The 21440-nt window shown below is 35.6% G+C and overlaps 1 protein-coding gene across 4 annotated transcripts in view; it reads right to left on the bottom strand.

Moving 5' to 3' along the window:
- The window catches only part of CCDC169 (coiled-coil domain containing 169), a 44003-nt gene that overhangs the window by 13092 nt on the left and 9471 nt on the right, over nucleotides 1–21440 (bottom strand). For 3 of the 4 annotated variants that reach the window (XM_045567181.1, XM_045567182.1, XM_045567185.1), the window contains 4 exons: nucleotides 21064–21174; nucleotides 20941–20981; nucleotides 4066–4164; nucleotides 3772–3825 (listed from right to left, as the gene is read on the bottom strand). In XM_045567181.1, the coding sequence (XP_045423137.1) occupies nucleotides 3772–3825; nucleotides 4066–4164; nucleotides 20941–20981; nucleotides 21064–21174 (305 nt within the window). The remainder of the gene's footprint in view (nucleotides 1–3771; nucleotides 3826–4065; nucleotides 4165–20940; nucleotides 20982–21063; nucleotides 21175–21440) is intronic. The other variant, XM_045567183.1, reaches the window with a different exon arrangement.

Below are 21440 nucleotides of genomic sequence, written 5' to 3'. Positions count from 1 at the left end.
TGTTTTTGTTTTGGTGGAAGAGTCGGGCACGTTGCAAGCAAAGGAGGATAAGCCACAGCCAATAAAAAAGAGATTAAAAATTTAAGATGAAATAATTAAGTGAGTCCTAGAGGCAGTGGGTGGACTTGGGAAGAAGTCTAGGATCCTTTTTCTTTAAGACAGGAAGAAGAACAGGAATGGAAGGTAAAGATGTGGATAAATTTGAAGGTAAAAAGGACAATTGGATTGCATACCTTATAGACTCTATTTCTTTCTGAGCTCAGATAACAGATCATTTGCTGAGTGACAGGTTTGAGTGCACTGAACAGCAGATGAAATTCATTCATTCATTCCGTAGTAGTTATTATCTAGTATGTGCCACCACTACATTAGGCATTGGTGTACAAAGACAAATAAGTCATGGTTCTATTGGGGAAACAGCAAAATAAACAGATGACTATAATTAAGTGCCTTGATAGAGGATTGTACAGGTGCTTTGTAAGCATACAGGAGATATAATTAATTCAGGATATGGGCAGGGCTTCACATGGAAGAAATAGAGAAAGGGTATTCTAGGTAGAAGGAACAGCAAGGACCAAAGGTATAAAGCAGCATGATATATGCAGGAATTGCCCATAGCATTTGGTCTAGCTGCAGTACAGGATGTTAGCAGGGAGGGATAAGGCTGCAGAGACACACACAGCCATGTTGGAAAGAAGCTTTGCTGTGATCTTTTGGGAAATGCAAACTGAAGATTTTTAACAGGAAAAAACACCATAATATATGTATTTCAGAATGATCACTAAGGCAACAGAAGAAAAATTGGTGTGGTGGAGACAAGACTTTGATAGCTATGCTGTTGAGATTATATCTTAAGTACTAAATTTAAACCTGGGAGCTCCATGTTTAAATGAACACTAACAAAAAAGAGTTCTCCAGAAAAGCAGCGGAAATACCTGGACAGTGTGGGACATGGCTAATGTAACTTAATATTTTAGCTAAGAAAAAACAAAACAAAACAAAAAAACTATGGGAAAACTGAGAGTTGTTTACAAATCTTTGAAAAACTATCATGTAGAAGGAGTGTAGAATTGCTCTCTGTTCTTCAGAGGATCAAACCAAATTAAAGAATTTTCAAGAAAAGAGAATAAGGAGCATCATATGATGCTTTAATATTTCTAATTAGAACTCCCCAACAATGAAACAGAACAGCTTTAGATTCCTAACTGCAAGCTAAAAACATTATATTCAACAATATCTCAGAGCCATTGTTAAAATTCTGTGTTTACAGGAATAGAAGCTAAAATTTAAGTTTATTATGTGTTGCAACAAGCTCTAGTCAGGCTTTCAGCCTGATTTTTAAGTAATTTAGTGTACCTGTGTATTCAGAAAAAGCAACGCCCATACTATATTGTGCAAATCAGAAGACTACTGAGATGGGAGAACTCTTCAGTCAAAACAGTGAATTGAGAGTGAGACAAAGCCACAGAGACAGCAGCAGAAGTATAAACAGCAGACTCAGCAAATAGCTCTAGTTATCTACCAAAGAATCAATTATTTATGTATTCAGCATGGACAGAACTGCAAATCATCCATTAACCTTTCCAGTCACCATAGTATCCGCATGGTCAGAACCGTCTTTCACTATAAAGATTAACAATTCACTCCAGAGTGAAAATCCTTATTAACATTTATACTGGGGAAAGGATTAACATCTTCCTGGGAAGCTGTTAAAATAGGCTTTTACTGCATGTTCAGTGATCCTGTATAGTCAGAAAGTAGGATTATTTCACCTAAATGAATTTTTCAGATAAACAAAGGTAAATGAATGCTTTGAGGGCAAAAAAAATCCAACAATGTTTTATATGTCACCTTTTTCTTAATAATTTGGGCTTATTATCAATATAAATTTCTGTATTATGTTCAGTAAATTGTTTTGAACATTGTCTATATGCCACTCTTAGTTTGTATAAGTGTAAGGGAATAGAAAGAACGAGGTGCCCTGTCTGACCTCAGGGAGGAACCTACCGCTGAGTGAAGCAAACAGATATATCAGCACTAAGGGACCAGGAGGAAGGGTCAGGCAAGTAGAAATTCTGATGCCTTTGCCACAGAGAGAGGGGCCAGGGAGACCAAGAAAGAAAAACAGGACAATAATATTCACCATTTACTGGAATTTAGAACCTATTATGTGCCAGGCATTTCACGCAGCAATTCGTACACATTATATCTCTAAACACAAAACCGCTTAAGATACTGATATTTCCTTTTTAGTGGTGAGGAAAGAAATTAAGGCCTGAAAAGTTACACAGCAGTAGGTGCAGAGCTGGGATTCAAATTTGCAATGGCTCTACACTCTGTAGTCTTTTCATCATGTCATGGCGTCATAACATGTGCTAGACCTTGAAGGAAACATGTGCTAGACCTTGAAGGAAGCGGAACTGGCACATGGTAGAAGGAACATATTCCAAGTCTGCAGAAAGGTATCAGGCCTCTGCTGCAGGAGGAAACAGTACTGCTAACTTAATAACAAGGACCATGAAGCTTGAACTGATTGTCTATTATGTGGACAAGAGACTACAAGGACTGATCCTATCTTGTCTCAATTTCCTAATTACTTAAGTCAATACTACAAGTCCAAGCCCTTTACCCACTGTAGCCCTGACTTACTTTCTCAAATTTTTCTGTACATTCCCTTATCAGCTGCAATCCCCAAACCTAACTCCCTTGCTTTCCACCCTTCATTGATCTCTCTAGATACTCTAGATCAGTGATTAGCAGATTACCCTTTATGTCAAGCTCATCCTCAAAATCTTCTACCTCCTTGTCTAATCTGGCTATGTCTTGAGAACTCCAAGCCTCTTTTTGGCTCTTCTTCTCTTGACTGTCACTGTTAAAGCTCTACCTTTCTTCAGAGCTATGTCCCAGACTATTTTTTCTTTTCACCTTGTATATTCTCCCTGATGCATTTCTTTCATTCTCATGACTTCACTTACTATCCATATGCTAATAATTTCCAAATTTTTATCTTCAGTCTTTATTTTTTTCCTGAGATTCATATATCTATTGCTCTTTGGACACTTCCATTTGGACAACACACATCAAAAACTAAATTTACATCCTAATCTTAAAACATATACCAAAATAATGTTAATACAGATTAAATATTTAAATGTCAAATATTATGCCATATAAGTATAAAAGAAGATGTGGTGAATGTTATGAAACATTAAGATGAAGATGGTCTTTCTAACTCTGACACTAGAAATCATAAGTAAAAGATAGCTCTGACAACATAAAAACAAAAACTCTGTAATACCAATGATATCATAAATAAAATTGAAAGGCAAATGAAAAACTGGAAAATATGTACATCTTTCATAATTTACTAATCATTTTCCTATCCTGTATTTATAAGTACACACTCTCTACCAATAGCAATTCTGATCTTAGACATTTCCATGAATAATAATGAAGTGCCTTGAATTTCATGATAGCAGAGGGATAGCAGCTTATCTGTTTAAATTCTAGCAATTATGGATCAAACTAAAGGGATAACTAAGGAAGCAAATATGCAAAATAACCTCTTAGTTTGGGAAACTTTTATCTCTTTTTACCTCTTTATAAAAGTTATGTTTTCCTTTCCACCCTTCACATTTATAAACTTGGTACCTTTTCTCCCATAATTGCAACATCTGCTTCTCTACCAAACCAAACAAAAACCTAGAAAAGTAAAAAAACATAATTTACAGTAAGAACAAACTCTTAGAATTTGGGGGAAAAAAAAGTTACCTGAGACATTTCAGCTAGGTATGTACGGCGTTCATTGTTGGTCTTGTGGTAAGCCTACATGAAAGCAAAGAAAAGTAAAAGTAAAAAAGTAAAAGTAAAGAATCGAACATAAGAGATTAGTAATACTAGCAAGACTATTAGTAAGTTCAGGTTTATGTCTCTATTGTGTTTTTTTAAAATAGTGTAGGAAATAGTTTTGTAAGCATTTTATGATAATTATATAGTAGTTTTGTAGATAACACTAGAAATCATGGCAGTTTCAAAGGAATCGTTTAGTACAGAATAAAAACAAACCTTTGATTCTTGTTCCAGTCTAAATGCATAGTCTTTCACTTGATTTTCAAGACTCCTTTTTTCTTTTTCTAGCTGTTTAAGTAATGCATTTAAGGATTCCTGAAAGTATAAATAGTAAACATTTATATGTACTCATGTTCTAAACAACAATAAGAATGACCATCAATTTCTTCACTAGCAAATGCCTTTTATACCTAACATCTTGTGATTTCATAATTCTATAATGTGTACTTTTTAAGTAATAGTAATAATCACAATATTTAATGAACTCTAACAATATACCATGTATTGTACTAAATGCTTTTCATAGATTATTTCATTTAATCCTTATTATGACTTGAGATGGTTAATAAATTTATTTCCATTTTACTGTAGAGAAAATTGCAGCTTATAGAGGCTATATAACTGGCCTGAAGTTATGCAGACAATAAATGGTAGAGATGGAATTGGAACCCAGATAAAATGACTCCAAAGGCCACACATGTATACAATTACTATATATGTGTTCATATTATTACTACCATTGTAAAAAAAAGAGGTACCGGCAAAGACATTTAAAGAGTATGTCTTATTGCTAACTGTATAATTTAAGTCAATTTTTACTTCCTGGTGAAAACTAATCTAGAGATCTACAAGAACAGGATGGAACAGGTATCCAAATAGAGGAAAAAGTTTATGGCACCTTTTTCATAAGAAGAGGGTATAAAGTGAATTATTTTGAATTCCACCAATAATACTGAACATATACATAATTATAAATTATTAGAGAAACATATAATTAAAATGTATAATTCATATCTTTCATCCTGAGTTACACTAGTTTCTAGCATTAGTGAAATAAATATAAGCAAATGCTTATGTAATAACGCATCAGATATTTGTGATGAGGGGTATCTGGGTCTTAATATCTAGAATTGTTCTGTTCTGTAATATTTTCACAATTATCCTGGTTATCAACTTCATTGCCTGTTCTACCACTCTACTTCTCTCACTTCTGTGGCTTGATGAGTAATTTCATTTTCCTGATTATATATTTTTTCTTTTTTCCTCCCTTACAAATTCCAGAACTTTGTTTTATGAATGCTACTTTTCCTCAGAGTCTTCTACCCCATCTGTTTAGCTTTTGAGAGAGGACCTCTATGTGCAGTTTCTTGGGTCCCACATATAGAAATGTAGAAAAGCTTTCAAGACTTTTATAATCCCTCTACCTGGCCAACATGTTACTGAGGGCAGAAATCTGTACAGACATGATGACTGGGGACAAGGAGGTCTGGGGAAGAGGTATGTGGATGGCCCTATAAAAGCAGAAACAAAAGGTAAGATCTCTGTATTGCATAGCAATTCTCACCAGAAAGCACCTATTATAGAACAGGCATTAAACCAAGTAGGACAGAGACTTGACCAGGAGATTATCATCCATCTTCTGCCCTTGGTCACCCCACTACTTGGACAATAAGCTCACAAACAGAGCAACTACAGTGGCTGAGATGGGGACTTTTCATTGGCTCAACAGCATGGGTTCCTTCCCAACAAGATTGATCTAGTATTGCTGCTGCTCAAGGCCTGACCTTCCAGCAAGAGACACTAACATGAACCGCTGATATGTTACCATCCTTCAAGGAAATCAACCAACTGCTTAGTAGCAAGTTGATTACATAAAAGGCCTTCCACCCTAGAAAGAGCAACTATTCATCCTAATGTGTGTTCCTGATACAGTTTTACCTTTCCTACCACAGTGCCTTAGCCAGCAACATATTTTGGTAATCTATCAGTTCTGAGAGGGAAGGATGGTTTTCTACCCAAAGATTTCCTTAAGGCAAAAGATTAAGCTTACCATGCTGTTTCAGCAGGGCCTGGCTGGACAATCAACTGGTTGATATCCAAGACTGGCAGTCTAGCATAAGTAGTGGCTCAAAGTATATGAGGTGAAAGCAGAATGGCTGGGCATAAGGCTGAACCTTTGTAACAAAGGGAATTCACACTTCCACTAGAAGACAAGTTGTGTCCATTCTATAGGAAAGCTGGATTCTTTATGGCTAGACTTGTCTCCAGAGCCCCTGCCCCATGATCACAGAACTGAACATTGGCACATGCCATTGGGAACTTGCTATTGGAACTTAATGCAGATTTGTGGCCTCAGGTAAATTCATCAGCTGGTTTTAGTCCAATAGACCCAGGTGCCAATTTACTCTAAACCTGCTTAGCTCTGAGTTGTTTAACCATCTCACACTTTTTAGTTCTTTCTTATACTCTGGGAAAACCATTAACAGGTGCCCCTCCAGGGAGACTTTCATAATCAGAACATTTTTTAGAAAGTTCATATAGAGGAATAACTGTCCACCCCTTAGTACTGCCCAGAAATGCTTGACCCTGCCTAACTCAAATCTATCATCCAGAAGTGACTTATGTTGACATTTAAATCTCCTCTGCCACCAACACTTCTGGACATCATAGTGTCCAGATTACCAAATACACAGCCTTTGGGGAAGTATGTGATCTCATCCTCAGACAAAAAGGAGATGAGTGGAAATTATCTTCTAAGGGTAGCCTAACCAACTGTCACATAATGCTATTTGAACTGTTTCATGATGACTGTGCCAACACCTAATGAAGACCTTCATCTCCTTCTGGGTGTATAGAGCACATTATGTATAATAATATATTGATTTACTGCTAGATCTAGTCTCTTATTATCCCTTGTCCAGGTAATCTTGAACTCCTCATATATATCACAAAGATTAGTTTCAATACCTAAGTAAATGAAGGTGCTACTAGCCTTTACAGCTAGGAATTCAAGTCTTGCTTCAAACATGCTCTTAATTGTGGCTCAATCCTTCAATCATGAAAACCTGAAGATTCTCTCCCCCACCAAATGAAAGGAAAAATGTGGCTGGAGGGTTGGTGAATATTGGATAGCCCAATATAGTGACCTTAAAGAACTACTCTTACCAAGGAAATTTCTGGGCTCTGCACTCTGCATAAAAGGATCATCTCACCATAGGTTCAGAGTTAGTGGGCTTAGTTTCCCGAACTATCTATCTGTGCCCAGCTCTGAATCAATCAATTTTGGTGGAGGTGAGTAGAGAAGAGATACAGTAGTTAGCCAGTCTATGTTGGGCTTGGTTTCCTGAAGTATGTATCTGTGCACAGCTCTGAATCAATCAACTTTGGTGAGGGTGAGTAGAGAAGAGATACTGTAGTTGGCCAGTCTATGTAAGGTCCTCACCTCTGGACTAATGAGCTCTGGATACATATAAGGCAGTGAAAACTCTTCTGGCATTAAATGTATGTTTAAAGGTGGGGAGAAAATACAATTTTCAGAAGAAGGGGAGTTCTGTTTTAGAAAAAGGCAGATGGAATGCTAATCAAGCCAAATAAAGGTGTCCTCTACAAAGGAGTTGTTAGCCTAGGGTTTGGCCATGATATCTGGGTTGCTGAGATCAGGGGAGGAGGAGCATTACTAAATTAAGAAGTTCAAGGAATTATGAGGCTATAGCATTCATTGAATTGTTTACAGTTAAGTTCCCTGACATATTGGTAGGAGAATAGAAAAGAAGAGGGCTAGCCAGAGGCCAAAGCAATAATGTATTATACCCATTTGGTTTAGAATTTTAATCTTTAAACTAATAGCTGATAACTTTCAGTAACTCCAATTATTTCTCAATTTATTACAAATTAAAGAAAAAAATCTTCAAGTCAAATTATCTCAATTATGTTGGTCATGATCTAGGTCACTAAATCTATTAAAAGAATCATTCAAAGAAAAATGGAAGCAGCTGATTTAATCTCCACAAAACAAAACTGCAAGATATTTTAGAGCTCATACTTTCCTGAAACACAGCTAATTCTCCAAACACTTTACTTATTCTCTTGTAGATACTTATTCATAATTATTAGAATTTTAAAAATTGTATTGAGAGAATAATTAGGTCAGCTGAAACAGGGCAAGTTCTGGTCTCTCAAAATAATACCAGTGATAAATCCCTTAGAAGTGATGATTCCCCACTATGCACATTTGATTAACATCCCTGTTAAAACATAATTGGGTGATATTTCTCAGGCAGGCATTATTCTTCTTTGAAAATTAATTATGTACTAGCATCATGAATGGCTTTCAGTTCCCTTCTGCCAAACTCAAACTTGCTCCAGAAAAAAATCAACAAAACCAAACATGTGTAAGAGGCTAACCTAAGTTATTTTATAGAAAATTAAACCCTTATGAAATAAACTGCTCAAGTATGAAGAGCTTTTGATAGGGAGTGATGAAAGTAGTTCAAAATTATGCTGCATGAAATTTTTCTCCAACAATTCCAAGCTTAGGCTACCATAGTAATATGGATCAGTTACATAATTTGTTAAATACATTTATAGATGTAAAAGAGAATCTAACCCTTTTAAATGTTGTTTCCATGGGAAATGCACTTTAAGTTCTAAAAGAAGTTAGCTTACAAATAACCTACTGGAATATGAATTATTTTTACATTAAAGATGACCTGAATGAGATGTGATCCAAAACCCTAGGAGCCCATACAAAAAATGTACATATAAGACAGCAGTTAAAATTTAAGGCAGTATATGATTAAATGCCAATATGTGAAACATAGGCAATAAATACTTCACTAGTTTTAAAAAGAGGTAGCTCAATGTGAGCATACAGGGTCCCCTAATTGGGAAGGATTTGGATGGTGGAAAAAAGAGGATGAAAGGAGCCACACATTGATCATAGGCTTGAATCAGAAATGATTATTTAATGGTAGTTATAGAGCTGATGAAAAATATTTGAGCAACATATAAGAGGGAAGGTAAGATAGCTAGGGAAGAATCTGGTTATATTACAGAAGGTTTAAAATGTTAGGCTCAGGGGTCTAAGCATTGGGAGCTATTCCAAGTTATTAAAAAGTGACATGATGAAAACAGAGGTTTAGGAATATTAATCAAATGGCTCTAGGACAGAGGATGTTTTCTGCTATTTATTGGTGTGAATTTGCAGTTCTAACTTTTGAGGCTTAAAAAGTCTTCACATACCTGTACTTTTCTTTATGATTAGATGGTATCTTGCTGCTATTCCCATCCTGACTAGATTTCTTTTCTTGTAGGCTAATTTTACAATTATTCATTCATTTATTCAAAAAATATTTATCAAGCACCTTTTATGTGTCCTTATGTGTCAGGTGTTGTGCTAAGGATACCAACAGTGAGAATTATGACTCCAGCCCTGTCCTCATGAAGCTGAGAGTCTAATGAGGGCACCAGAATGTGGCCTAACCTGGTGAATGCTAGATGTGTGCTTGAGAAGAATCTGTGTTCTGGTGGTGTTGGATGGAATATTCTATAAATGTCAATTAGATCAAGTTGCCCAATAGTGCTGTTCAGGTCAACTATGTCATTACTGATCTTCTGCCTGCTTGATCTATTGATTATTGATTGGGGTGTTGAAGTCTCCAACTTTTATAATGGATATGCCTATCTTCCCTCCCATAATTCATCAAAATTATCATTTAAGTGTTCCTACTGGTTTACAGTTCCAGCAGCTTCTGTGCCAGGTAAGCAGATCTTGGTTGTGACTGCCTGCATTTGTCTGTTTATCCAGATTTCTAATGGACCCAAGAAAAGTTATTGATTTTCAATTTGTGCACTTTTTATTGCTGTAATGACAGGATTGATGACTTCAAAGCTCTATACATGTTGGAGCTGAAACTGGGAGTCACAAACTGGTTTTGATCCTCTTTTCTAACTGGAATGGAATGAATGCATTCTCCAAATCAACGAATATGTGCCCTGTACGTGAAGCCTTATTAATCTGCTCTAGCAGTGATACATCTGGCAAAATAGCTGTAATTGAGGCTAACAATTAATTGGTTAAGTCTACATCAGCATATAGTTTTTCTCCAAGACACATCCGGTTTCTCCAGGGGTCAGATTGGCAAATTAAGCAGAGCTCTGAAAGGCACCTGTACCCTTGCATCTTTTAGGTCTTTAATTGTGGTACTAATCCCTACTGTCTTCCCTGGGCAAGAGAGTGTTTCTGATTTACTATTTTGGTCTGGCAAAGGGAGCAATTTTGGAAGTTTCTATTTGGTCTTCTACACTATGATAGCTTTTACTTCAGAGATGAGTTACCCAAATCTCTCACCTGCTGAGATTTCCTTCTCTATTCTTCTAACCCATTCACTTTAATTATCAACTATCATTTCTCTGCTAACAAATATCATATCCAAAACTAAAAATAGGGCCCTAGGTGCCTATTCTTAACATTTTTTGGCACTTCAAACTCAACTTTACCAAAATTAACACTATGATTTTACTCACACAAATTGTGCCTTAATAAAAAAAATTTTAATGGCACCAAGACTGATTTTCCAATTTTACATGGGCTGTTTGAATTTGGTTAGGTGGCATTACTTTAGAAATTTTGTACATGAGAAAAAGCATATGGGTTTACAAGACAGGGGCATTTAAGAGTGGACATACCAAATAATTAACTGTGGTAGTCATCTGAAAAAAAGGTTCCTAAAAGGGCTGAGGCCCCAGACACATACTACCTCCCTTATTAGTTTCAAAACCAAAATAGTCTTGACTAAAATGAGAACCATTCCAATTACGGACAGTTTCAAAAGCATATTCCTACTATTACTTCAATATTTCTTTGATAATTTTATACTCAAACACTATGAATTCTAAAATATATCAAATTTGAGATTGTTAAAAACCTGCCCTGTTATTTGAGTTAGAAATTCCATCAATTTTATTTAAAAAATTTTTTCTAATGTACTAATTTTACAAATCTTATCGGTACCATGTAGAAAATGTATTAAGAAACAACTTCAGCTGTGGTCCCCGTGTCTTGTCCTGTGGTTTTCTTCATTACCATTCTCTACTTTAACACCTTGATTTCTTCTTCCAGCCTCTAACATAACACTCTGCCTCCCAGCTCTGTGCTTGCTCATTCCTTCCAGGCTCAGCATAGAGACACAAAGTATTTTATCTTCTCTGGTTAGCCTGAGCACTTCCCCTACAGCAGTTCTAGCTGGGATGGCCCAGAATTCCTGGGACCTACCTACCTCACTCTCATTTCCCGGTACCTGCTTCCTATGAGTTCACTTTCAGACACACTATGCTTTGAAAGTATACTATAACTCAGGAAATTAGGATGGTTCATTGTGGCATCTCATGGGAATAAGACCAGCATAAAAACAAATTATCCTGGGGAGCAGATAAGAATATATTACAGATTTTGCAAAAACTACACTAGTCATTAAATATTCTGGACTATTAGCAACAACATATTTGTGATTATCCATTTATAAAATATACCTGTCAGGAATTCTTAAAAATTATAAAATTGTAGTAAAATAATTTTAAGGTTCATTCTAGATTTTGATTCTTTAACTGACTCCAAAATGAACTAAATATTTTAAAAACAATTTTATCAGAGGAACAGACTCTCTGATTTCATCACTTCCAATTCACTGGAAGACCCATAAGTTAATGTCCTTGATCTTCCCAAGGAGCTGCTTTTATCTAATAATATAATCAATGGTCACATACTAGAAAACTGCAGCCTGGAAAGACAAACTGAAGCCATAGGATAAATTGAGAACTCTACTAGAAATTAACAACAAAAAAATCACAGGCAAAAATATAATTCTTCTACTATCATGAAAGAGCTGTTTTGTATTAGATACTAATCAGTTCTTGGCATTCCAAGCAGTATCATATTTCACCTACATTCTTGTTTTAATTTCCTTTTAAAAGGTCATTTTCTAAGAGTAGATTGAAAGAACAGGGTGGGTAAGAGTGAGAAATTTCAGGATATTACTTACATTCCTGAAGTAAAATATATTTAGGTTAAAAAAAAAAAAAAAGGCCCTCATCTTTATCCCATGCAGAAAGGAAGCTCTATTAGCTACCTGTTCTTTTTTAAACAAATGGTAATTGCTAAAGAACACACACACACACACACACACACACACACATAAAACTAAAGTAAAAAAAAAATCACTACATTGAATGCTTACAAAAGAAAATCATGAGAAAACAATTTAGTTAATCACAGCTCCTAGATATACAGTAGTTTTCAATAAAGGCAACTACAACAATGAAAGAACACAGCCTTCTGCATACTTAAATACCAAATGCCCCCTTGTGGACAGCACTGTTATTAGATTTATATATAAAACCTATTCCACTTTTCTCTCTCTGATTTGAAGACACTTGTCTCCTAATTGACCGTTCTGATCTTGGAGATAACATAAATCCAGAGAGGTCTGTGACAAAATACCGGGAGGCAGTCTCTGATTTTACATATCTACCAGCAGCCAGATGGCCAGCGGGGATTTTACTTCTTGCTGTGTTTATACCACACTTTTGAGAATCCAAGATCCTTTCACTAATCATTTCACTATATGATTGATTGATATACCACTTTAACCACGTCAATATTTTAAATATATACACACACATCTATACACATATATGTGCATGTATATATACTTATGGGTGTCAATAGTGCTCTAGGGTCATTAATTTTAACACCTGGTTATCAAGTTCTAAAATGTATACTCATAACCTTTAAAACAAAATTTCTAAGAATGTTCTGAAGGTGGAAACCACCAGAGTGAGCCCAGTGGGAGCATGACTAATTGGGTGCAAAGTGAGGTAATGAGTCCCAGGAAGACTCAAACTGGGCTGGATGTCCGTAAGGCTGCACAACTAAAAGATTTCTAAATCATAATAACGGAGAGCAATAAATATCACAGTCAGGAAAATGGTATGGGGCATCAGGATGAAGAAAAGATAGAGTAGGTCAGTGAGTAATAAGACTAGACATCAGAGTGTGGAACATAAAATGGACCAAAGCACAGAATAATAGAGAGGAGAGACTTGTTTCTCTGAAGGGCCAAGTGTGTGATAAAGAAAATGGCCCACAGTTAAAAAGAATTTTCCTGAGACTTAAAACTGTGCTTTAGAAAGGATCCTTATATATGTGAACTTACAACTTAAACATATTCTTTTTCTGAATATATTTTTCAATGATGATACTAAATGCTAAGCCATTTCCATGGATCTTAGGTTTTTAACAAATTAAATATTCCTTAAAATGCTACCAAATAAAATTATATTCTTAAGAACATATTTAAGAATTTGGATTTCAGCAAATTGGCTTCCTATTAATTGATCAAGCATTTTCCAGATAACTTTTGAGGTGAAACTAAATATTTTCCTAAATAATGTTTCTCTGTTTTTATTATACACCTTCTCCCCCAGGCCTCCCACCACCAGCTAGTCTTGTGGGATTAAGGAGCAGGATCCATCTGACTGTCAGAGTGTCTACACCAGTGAGAGATTTCCCTAAGGATCAAAGCTGTCTGGATGTAGTAAGACGAGGAAAAGTGCACTCACAGGAAAATCACAGGCAGAGAAAAATGGCGGTAATCAGTTTTATGACTTTGGAGTCATAAAAATGAGTCAAGAAACAGTTGACTGCAGGGATATGGTAGTGCTTGCTTATAGAAACTTTATAGTAACTTTTGTCACAGAGAGGCTATCTTGCACATCTTTTTCTGAGGGATATAGATCCCCTAAATTTGTTGATCTCAAATTGTGCTCTGCAGTAGGGCCTATTGAGGTGCCTGCCAAAAAGCAACAACATAAACATCCAGGCCTTACCAAATGAAGATTTCTGGGGGTAAGCCCCAGAATTCATACTTTCAATAAATGCTCCACATGATTCCTATACAGTTTGAAAATGGAAGAACCACCACTCCATTTATGAAATAGCAACTAAGGACACGGTGGTACTGGACAGCACAGGGGAGTAGGGAAGTAGACTGGCCAATTGTCTTTTCTGTTTATGGCACAGTGTCATAGCCTCTGAGAGGCCATGGGCCTAAATAAGCCACTCTAAGAAAGAAGACATGCACTACCATATGCTAGTAGTGACAGTAAAGCATTGAAATACTACTGAAAATATTGTTGGGTACCCCACCGGCTGCACACTCAGAGCCATGGGGTTGTATCCTAACCAGAGATTAACGAAGAAGCCAAGCCAGAACCTGAAAAATAGCTAATGCTCATCAGAGACAACCAAACCTAATTAGCCTGAACTTTTAGTTATCTGGAATCCTTAAAAATTTTAGTCTTCTGGTGAATGGCTACAGGTCTTCGCTGAGCACACCTGGAAATTCTTGGAAAGAATGTTAGGTAACTGCTAGGTCCTTTTTCTTGTGAATGCAAACAGAAGATGCTAGAAAATGTACACCCAGCTAGCCCAAGAGAAGTAAAGGTTCTATGTTTCTTAAATTAAGAGTGTTAAATACCTGCTGAAGCCCCTGCTTTCTGGAAATGTACTAAGAACCATGAAATTCTATTATATTACAGTTTTGAAAAGGTACAAGAAGTTTCACAGCTTACATAACAGCACAGCCTACTAAGCCTACTAAGTGAAAACAGATTGCACATCTTTGGGCCTTGCTCTTATTCCTTACAATGGATTACAGCTAATTTCACAACAGATATGTCTTAATAAAGTTTTACTTCTCTTTTATCAAGGGAAGACAGGAAGGGAACTAACACAGTACTACACAATTTTTTTTAATCTGTCACTAACAATCATGACAACCTTGCAAGAAAGCTTAATTAACTCCAGTTTACAGATTAGGAAATTAAACCTGAAAGAGATGAAATAATTTCCTCAGTGTTCCATAGTCTGAATTTGAACCAGGACAGTCTGATTCCAAAAGCTATGTTTCTAGGTAAGGGAGGGTTATATTCACTCCATTTTCTCACCCCTACTTTTCTACCACACTACCTCTTCTTCCAATGTCCCTAGCCTCTAATTGGCACTTGTTTATTTTCTTCATTTTTGAATAATTTGCCTGAACTTTGGACCATGTGCTTTATCCTACCCTCAAGTAAAATTTTCTTGCAGGACATTCTTCTATTGAACATTCATAAAACCTTCTCCTTCTTTGGCTTCTGTGATACCACTCTTCCAGTTGTTCCCATCATCTTTTCTTAATATTTTTCCTTCTCAATTATCTTCACCAAATCACCTCCTTGGCTAACACATTAAATATTATTATTCCCCAGGCTTCCATCCTCAATCTTGTTTTTCATAGTGTATGTTATTTTCCTGCACAATCTCTTGTGCTTTCATGACTTCAAGAGACACTCATGACTCCATGATCTCTATTTTCAGAGATACAACTTTCCATAGTCTGAAACTATTTCCAGTTGCTTCCTGACCAGTATCATCTGTGTAAAACACACAAACAAAACTGAACTCACCATTTCTTAATATCCCAACTAGTTCTGATTTCTATAGGCTTGTTCATTGTAATCCGCAAAGTTATTGAACCAAACCCCTCAATTGTCCTTAAATTCTTTCCCAGTCTCACCCTAGCATCCAAGTATGCATGAAATTCTCATTCCCAAATATATCTTTAATCTGTCTCCTCAGCTCCATCCCTATATAATACTGCTCAAGCTAAAAACTCACATTCCCTTACCTAGACTATGGCAAAATCATCCTAACTGGTTTCTCTGCCTTGATTCTAACCTGCCCCTGAGGAATCTTTTCTCCATAGGAATGGGAGGTGGTGGGGGCAGCCTTTAAACTCTATATAAAATACTTCAATAGCCTCTTATCACATATTAAAAAAGGTTCACACTCCCTAACACAAATACAAAATCCATTATGATCTAGTTCCTGCATATATTTCCAGCCTCATTTCCCATGACTTCTCCTATTCATTCCAGACATACTGAACTAACTATAGATCTGGGGTATCTTTAGATAGATTGATCCAGAGGGACTTTATCATTACTTTAAAATTTGAAAATGTACATATTCCATGACTTAAAAATTCTACTTCTGTGTGTGTGGGGGTATGGGATAAAAACTTACCTATTGGGTATAATGAACACTATTCTGGTGATACGCACACCAAAAGCTCTGACTTAAGCATTATATAAGATATCCTTGTAACAAAAACACTTTTACCCACTTAATTTATTTTGAAATAAAAAAAAAATTCTACTTCCAGGCTGGCTGCCTAGTAGCCCTGTAGTCCCTGCTACTCAGGAGGCTGAGGTAGAAGGATTGCTTGAGGCCAGGAGTTCCAGACCAGCCTGGGCAACATAGCAAGATCCCGCACCCCCCCCACTGCCAAATTCCACTTCTAATAATATGTATGTTTATAGAAGTGGTTCTCAAACTTTGTTGTACATCAGAATTACCTAGAGAGTTAGTAAAGAACACGGGAATGGTAAGCTGGTTGAAGGATAGGGCCTAGCCTTTGTACTTTATGAAGTGCCCTAAGTGATTCTGTTACTCAACAAAGTTTAAGGACCACTGCTCTAAAGCAGGGGCCAGAAAAGTAAGCCTAAAGACCAAATCCAGACACTGCTTGTTTTTGTAAACCAAGATTTTTTAGAATATAGCCCACCTACGAGGTATTGTCTACAGATCCTTTTGCACAGTAGCAGGATTGAATAGCTGCAACAGAGATCAGATATCATATGGCTGCAAAGCTGAAAATATTTACTATCTAGCCCTCTACAGAAAAGTTGGCCAAGCCTGGAGGAACACTTTATACTGGGAGACATGGATAAGGATGTTCACTGTGGCAATGCTTGTCATAGTGAAATTTTGAAAACTCCTCAATGTATGTAAAAAGGGTAATAAATAAGATATACATGTATAATGAAATAGTAAACAGGTAAAATTTACTAGATCCTTATGTACTAATATGGATAGAATGAAATAACAAGTAGAAGAATATGTACAGTATGATACTTTTTATATGCATTTTTAGACATAATATATGTGTAAAGATATTAAAAAATAAACTAGAATGACATATCAAATCCATGATAGTACTTGCCTATAAAGAAGCAAAGGGAAGGAGACAGGGAGGGGAACAAAATGGACCTCAACTCTATGATTTGTTTTTATTAAAACATTTAAAGTGAAACAGTGACAAAGATCTGAAGATTTGTTAATACTAGAGTATATGGTTGTTCGCCGTAATATACTCTGTGGGTTTTGTTTTACTCAAAATTAAAACTAGAAATAACCTAAAATATTCAATTATAGAGAAACATTATTGAACATTGACATTCCAACACAATAGAATATGATGTAATATTTAAAAATGTGCCTGAAGAAAACATAAGAAATAAGTGATTGTCCTATTAGTATGGGATTCAAAATTGTTCATGAGGTAAGGTTACAATTATATTTTAAACAACAACAAAAACTAAGTGCAATCCATTTTTGTGGTCTTGCTCTTGCTCAGGCTGGTCTTGAACTCTGGACCTCAAGTGATCCTCCCACCTCAGCCTCCCAGAGTGCTAGGATTACAGGTGTGAGCCACCACACCTGGCTGGGTTGTTCTTTTTGTCAACACATATACATACAAAAATTACTTAAAAAAATAAATTGTCAACAGTAGATATGTTTGATTTTATGATATTCTTTTTCTTTGCCTTTTATTTTCCAAATAATATCAACTGAACACATATTACTTTAAAATGAAATACTATTCATTTTAAATGACCTTGTGTGGCAGATAGAGCTAATTGCATACCCAATATCCATTCTCCTCTTCTTCCTATTTATGCTCAGTAACACTACATTTCCCAGCCTCTCTTGCAAATGAAGGTGGCCATATGATATAGTTCTAACCAATGAGATGCAAAGGGAAATTGCTGGGTGCAACATGTTGGAAAACTCTTGAAAGGAAGTAGACGTGACTGGCCTTCTCCTTGGCCCTATTTTCTTTCACCTACTTCTTTCTTTAAATGAGAATGTAAAGCAGGTGAGAAGGTGAAGCAGCCATCTTACAAGAATGGGAACAAAAGCCACTCACAAAAGGATGGCAGAGTGGAAACTCAGGAGGAGCCTGGATTCCCGATGGCATTATAGAGCCGCTGCACCAACCCTGGATGGCAAACTGCTAATACTTCCTGTCACATTGAAAAAAAAAAACAAAAACACCCTTACCTGTTTAAACCTTTCTCTTACATGCAGCCAAATACAGACCTTAACTAATACATCACTGTAAAATTAAATTTTAACAAATTATATTACAGAAAGATGCTTTCAAGATATTATAATATAATCTATACTACCTTAAAGGAGAAAAGTGAATCTCAAAAACTAGGTTGAAGGCTCCAAGCTAGTCTATATCAGAACAAAGACCAGAGCTTTAATATCACTTGAGTGAATAATTTTTCCAAAATATTAAAATCAAGTCCACTTGAATGACCTGGTTTGAAAATAACTTAACATTTAATACACTTTTTCAAATAGTATTTTAAAATGTTACAAATATACTGGTCAACAAGTAGTGTCCATTCTTTTTGTTACCTGTAAGCAAACCCGCAGTGTGAAGTTACTCAAAGTTAGCATCAATTTCATAATATCAATTTCATAAGTATGTCTATATAGGTTACTCCTAAAGATTAAACAACCCACAACAAGGATAAAAATTCAGGAAATTTACAAATAGTATTCAAATTCATACTCTATCCCACAAAAAACAATGAATTTAAGCCCTTTTCTCTAATTATCGGTTTAACAGGAAACCAAAAATATGTTTGCATTATAACAATATTATATGTCTGAATTTCATAAATATTGTTCTTTATATCAAAGAATAAGACTTAGTATATCTTATATCATTAGATAAGAGAAGTATCTTGACTGGATATATGATTCTTGGATCCCAGTGCTTTTTGCTCAGTATTTGAATATTTCCATCACCAAAATCCTTGGCTAGATTTCTAATCCCTGCTGCTCAGACAAACCCCTCCTGGATTCCACTGTGTAAGAAAACCCAAATACTGTGCAAGGCATCTGCCTACAGAATAGAGGACCAGTTCTATGTATGCCGAATTTTCATTCTCTTTCCTTTCTGCTTGGTCTGTGGCCCCACTCTTGGTTGTTCTAATATTTCTTCAGTCTTTTACTGAAAAGAAATATAATTTTCTGCCTCTGGATCTAAACCTCTCAGAGAATCACATTTTCTTCAAGAACACAAATCCATTAAGGAAAATAAATGTATTTTTTGCCAACATGAATATGTTACAGAGTCTCAGGGAACAGGCAGAAAACTAATTAAATGCTCCTTAGATATGCTATATACCATTTTAGCATATCATGCCAGCACTTGTTGCTATTCTCCATGAGACCAGTGATACCCAATTTCTTGAGGTAGGATTGGGACTGGGTTATCAAGAAGCAGGTAGCCAGAATATTTTATATTTTATAGGTAGTATTTTATACTTTATGTTCTGTAGGTAATATTAAAATTCCACCTGCAATTAAGAAAAGGCACTAAGCTTAAAATAGCCCTAGCAACAATTTCTAAATGCCACAAGAGGGGGATATTACTCTAAGAAAGAAGGGGAAAAAAAACAAAACAAAACACTTTATAGGTTTTCCAATTAAAAAAAAATATATATATATATTTTCCTGACTTTCCAAGATATAGAAATAAGGATATTTCTGGGTTAAAAATAACAGAGAGGTATGCAAAAAAAAAAAAAAAAACCCAAAAACTGATTTTTCCTTGATTCATTATTAGCAAAAATGCAATATTTCTTTATATTTTTCACTAAAGGTTTGCAGTTATTTAAAGAGCAATATTCATAAATGCTCAGGTCCTCATTATAGCTGACAACTTAGTACTCTACCTATAGCCATTCAAAAACTATTTGTTGTTATTTCCGATAAGCAGTATAGAAAGGCTGTTAGTCTAGCAGAGTGTAGTTAAATGGGTGCAGGCTTTGTCAGAGGGAAAGAATCTGGTTCCACATCTCTAGATTGTGTGAGCCTGAGCAAACCACTTCCCCTCTTTTAAGCTTAGTGTCACTTGCATTAAAGGGAATAATATTAAATTTTATTTTACAGGGTTGTTGCAAAACTAAGATAAGGCACATGAATTTAATTTGTATACTATGTATATTTAACTGAAGACATCATTATTATTATAATATTAAGTCCTATCAATTCAGCTGAGTATTATATTTTCATTTTTATAAAAAGTATGCTTGGTTTTTCATGATATTTCTATGTTTTTCTGAGTATTCTTAAAATAAAAATTCAGCAAGAGTTCTGAGGAAAAGGCTACTTCTAAAGCATACTTTGGACCCAACATAAGCCATGTTTTGGACCTTCTCTACATTCTAAAGGATAAATATTTGAATGAATGAAAAGCAAATGAATGTGCTTTGTAAAGTACAAAACATATAAATTTAAGTAATTTGTTAGGGATTAAAATAAACTCTTAAAAGAGGGAAAAGATATCACTAAGGGCAACCAGAAAAAAAAGTAGATAGCTCAGCCTAATGAGGTTTCATGTTTCTTGCAGGGTAATTTTTTGGGTTCTCTATTGCATTTTGTACATATTTTATGTGTGAGTGTGTTTATGTATATAGATGTGCGTGTATGTGAGTATTTTGTGTAGATATGTACATGTGTATATGTATATTACAGAGGAACTAGAATAAGAATGTTTTTAGATATGTAGAAGATATGTATTTCCGTGTTAAACAGGCTCCTTAGGGTTGCAAGGAAAAGATACACTCAGGTTTCCACCCAGCCTGACGACTGAGATTCCTTTTCTTCTATTTTGTTTGTTTGTACCTACACCAGAATACCTGCCCAGCTTTATAAGGGGGAGATTAAGCTGACAATTTATTACAGGATTCCTCATATAAAAGAAACAGCTCCCCTGTATAAAATATTTTATTTAGACCTTGCCACAGTCTTTTAACTTTTGTTTGGCATATGTCTGGGGGTTGGGAGGGAAAGGTACATAATTTCCTTCAACTTTTTGTTTGTTTGTTTAACCATTTTTTACTCACCACTGGCATTTGTTCATAGACACGAATAGAAGATAGTCTATCTACAATGAAACAGATACAAGCAATTGATATTTTATCAGTTTTAACTCAACTTATAAAACATGCATATAATTGCTTGTGTACCTGAAGGATTGCCACGAATTTTTGCCATTTTCTCTTTGAGAGAAACAATTTGCTTTTCTAGTTGATCATTCAGTTCAAGCTGTGTCTCATAACGGGTTTTCCATTCACAGCCTTAGTAAAAAGGGGGAAAAAATCAAGACCACCTCAATATCTCGCATTTATTCATTACTGTACTTGACTTCATTAGAGATACAGATGAACTAGAAGGAAATAATTACTATGTATTTCTATGTTAGACAGGATTTTCCAGATTGCAGGGACTAGACTAGACCCACACTCAGGCTACGGCACAGTCAGACCTCACCACAACTCTTGGGATTCTGGTTCTTCCTTACTCCCACCCCTTTATCCTTCACTTCCTCGTGTATCCTTATAAT

This window comes from Lemur catta, chromosome 13 (genome assembly GCF_020740605.2).
Source record: "Lemur catta isolate mLemCat1 chromosome 13, mLemCat1.pri, whole genome shotgun sequence".
Taxonomy (NCBI): Eukaryota; Metazoa; Chordata; class Mammalia; order Primates; family Lemuridae; genus Lemur; species Lemur catta.
The sequence above is the reverse complement of the archived record's forward strand: the minus strand, read 5'-3'. Positions and strand labels throughout refer to the sequence as shown.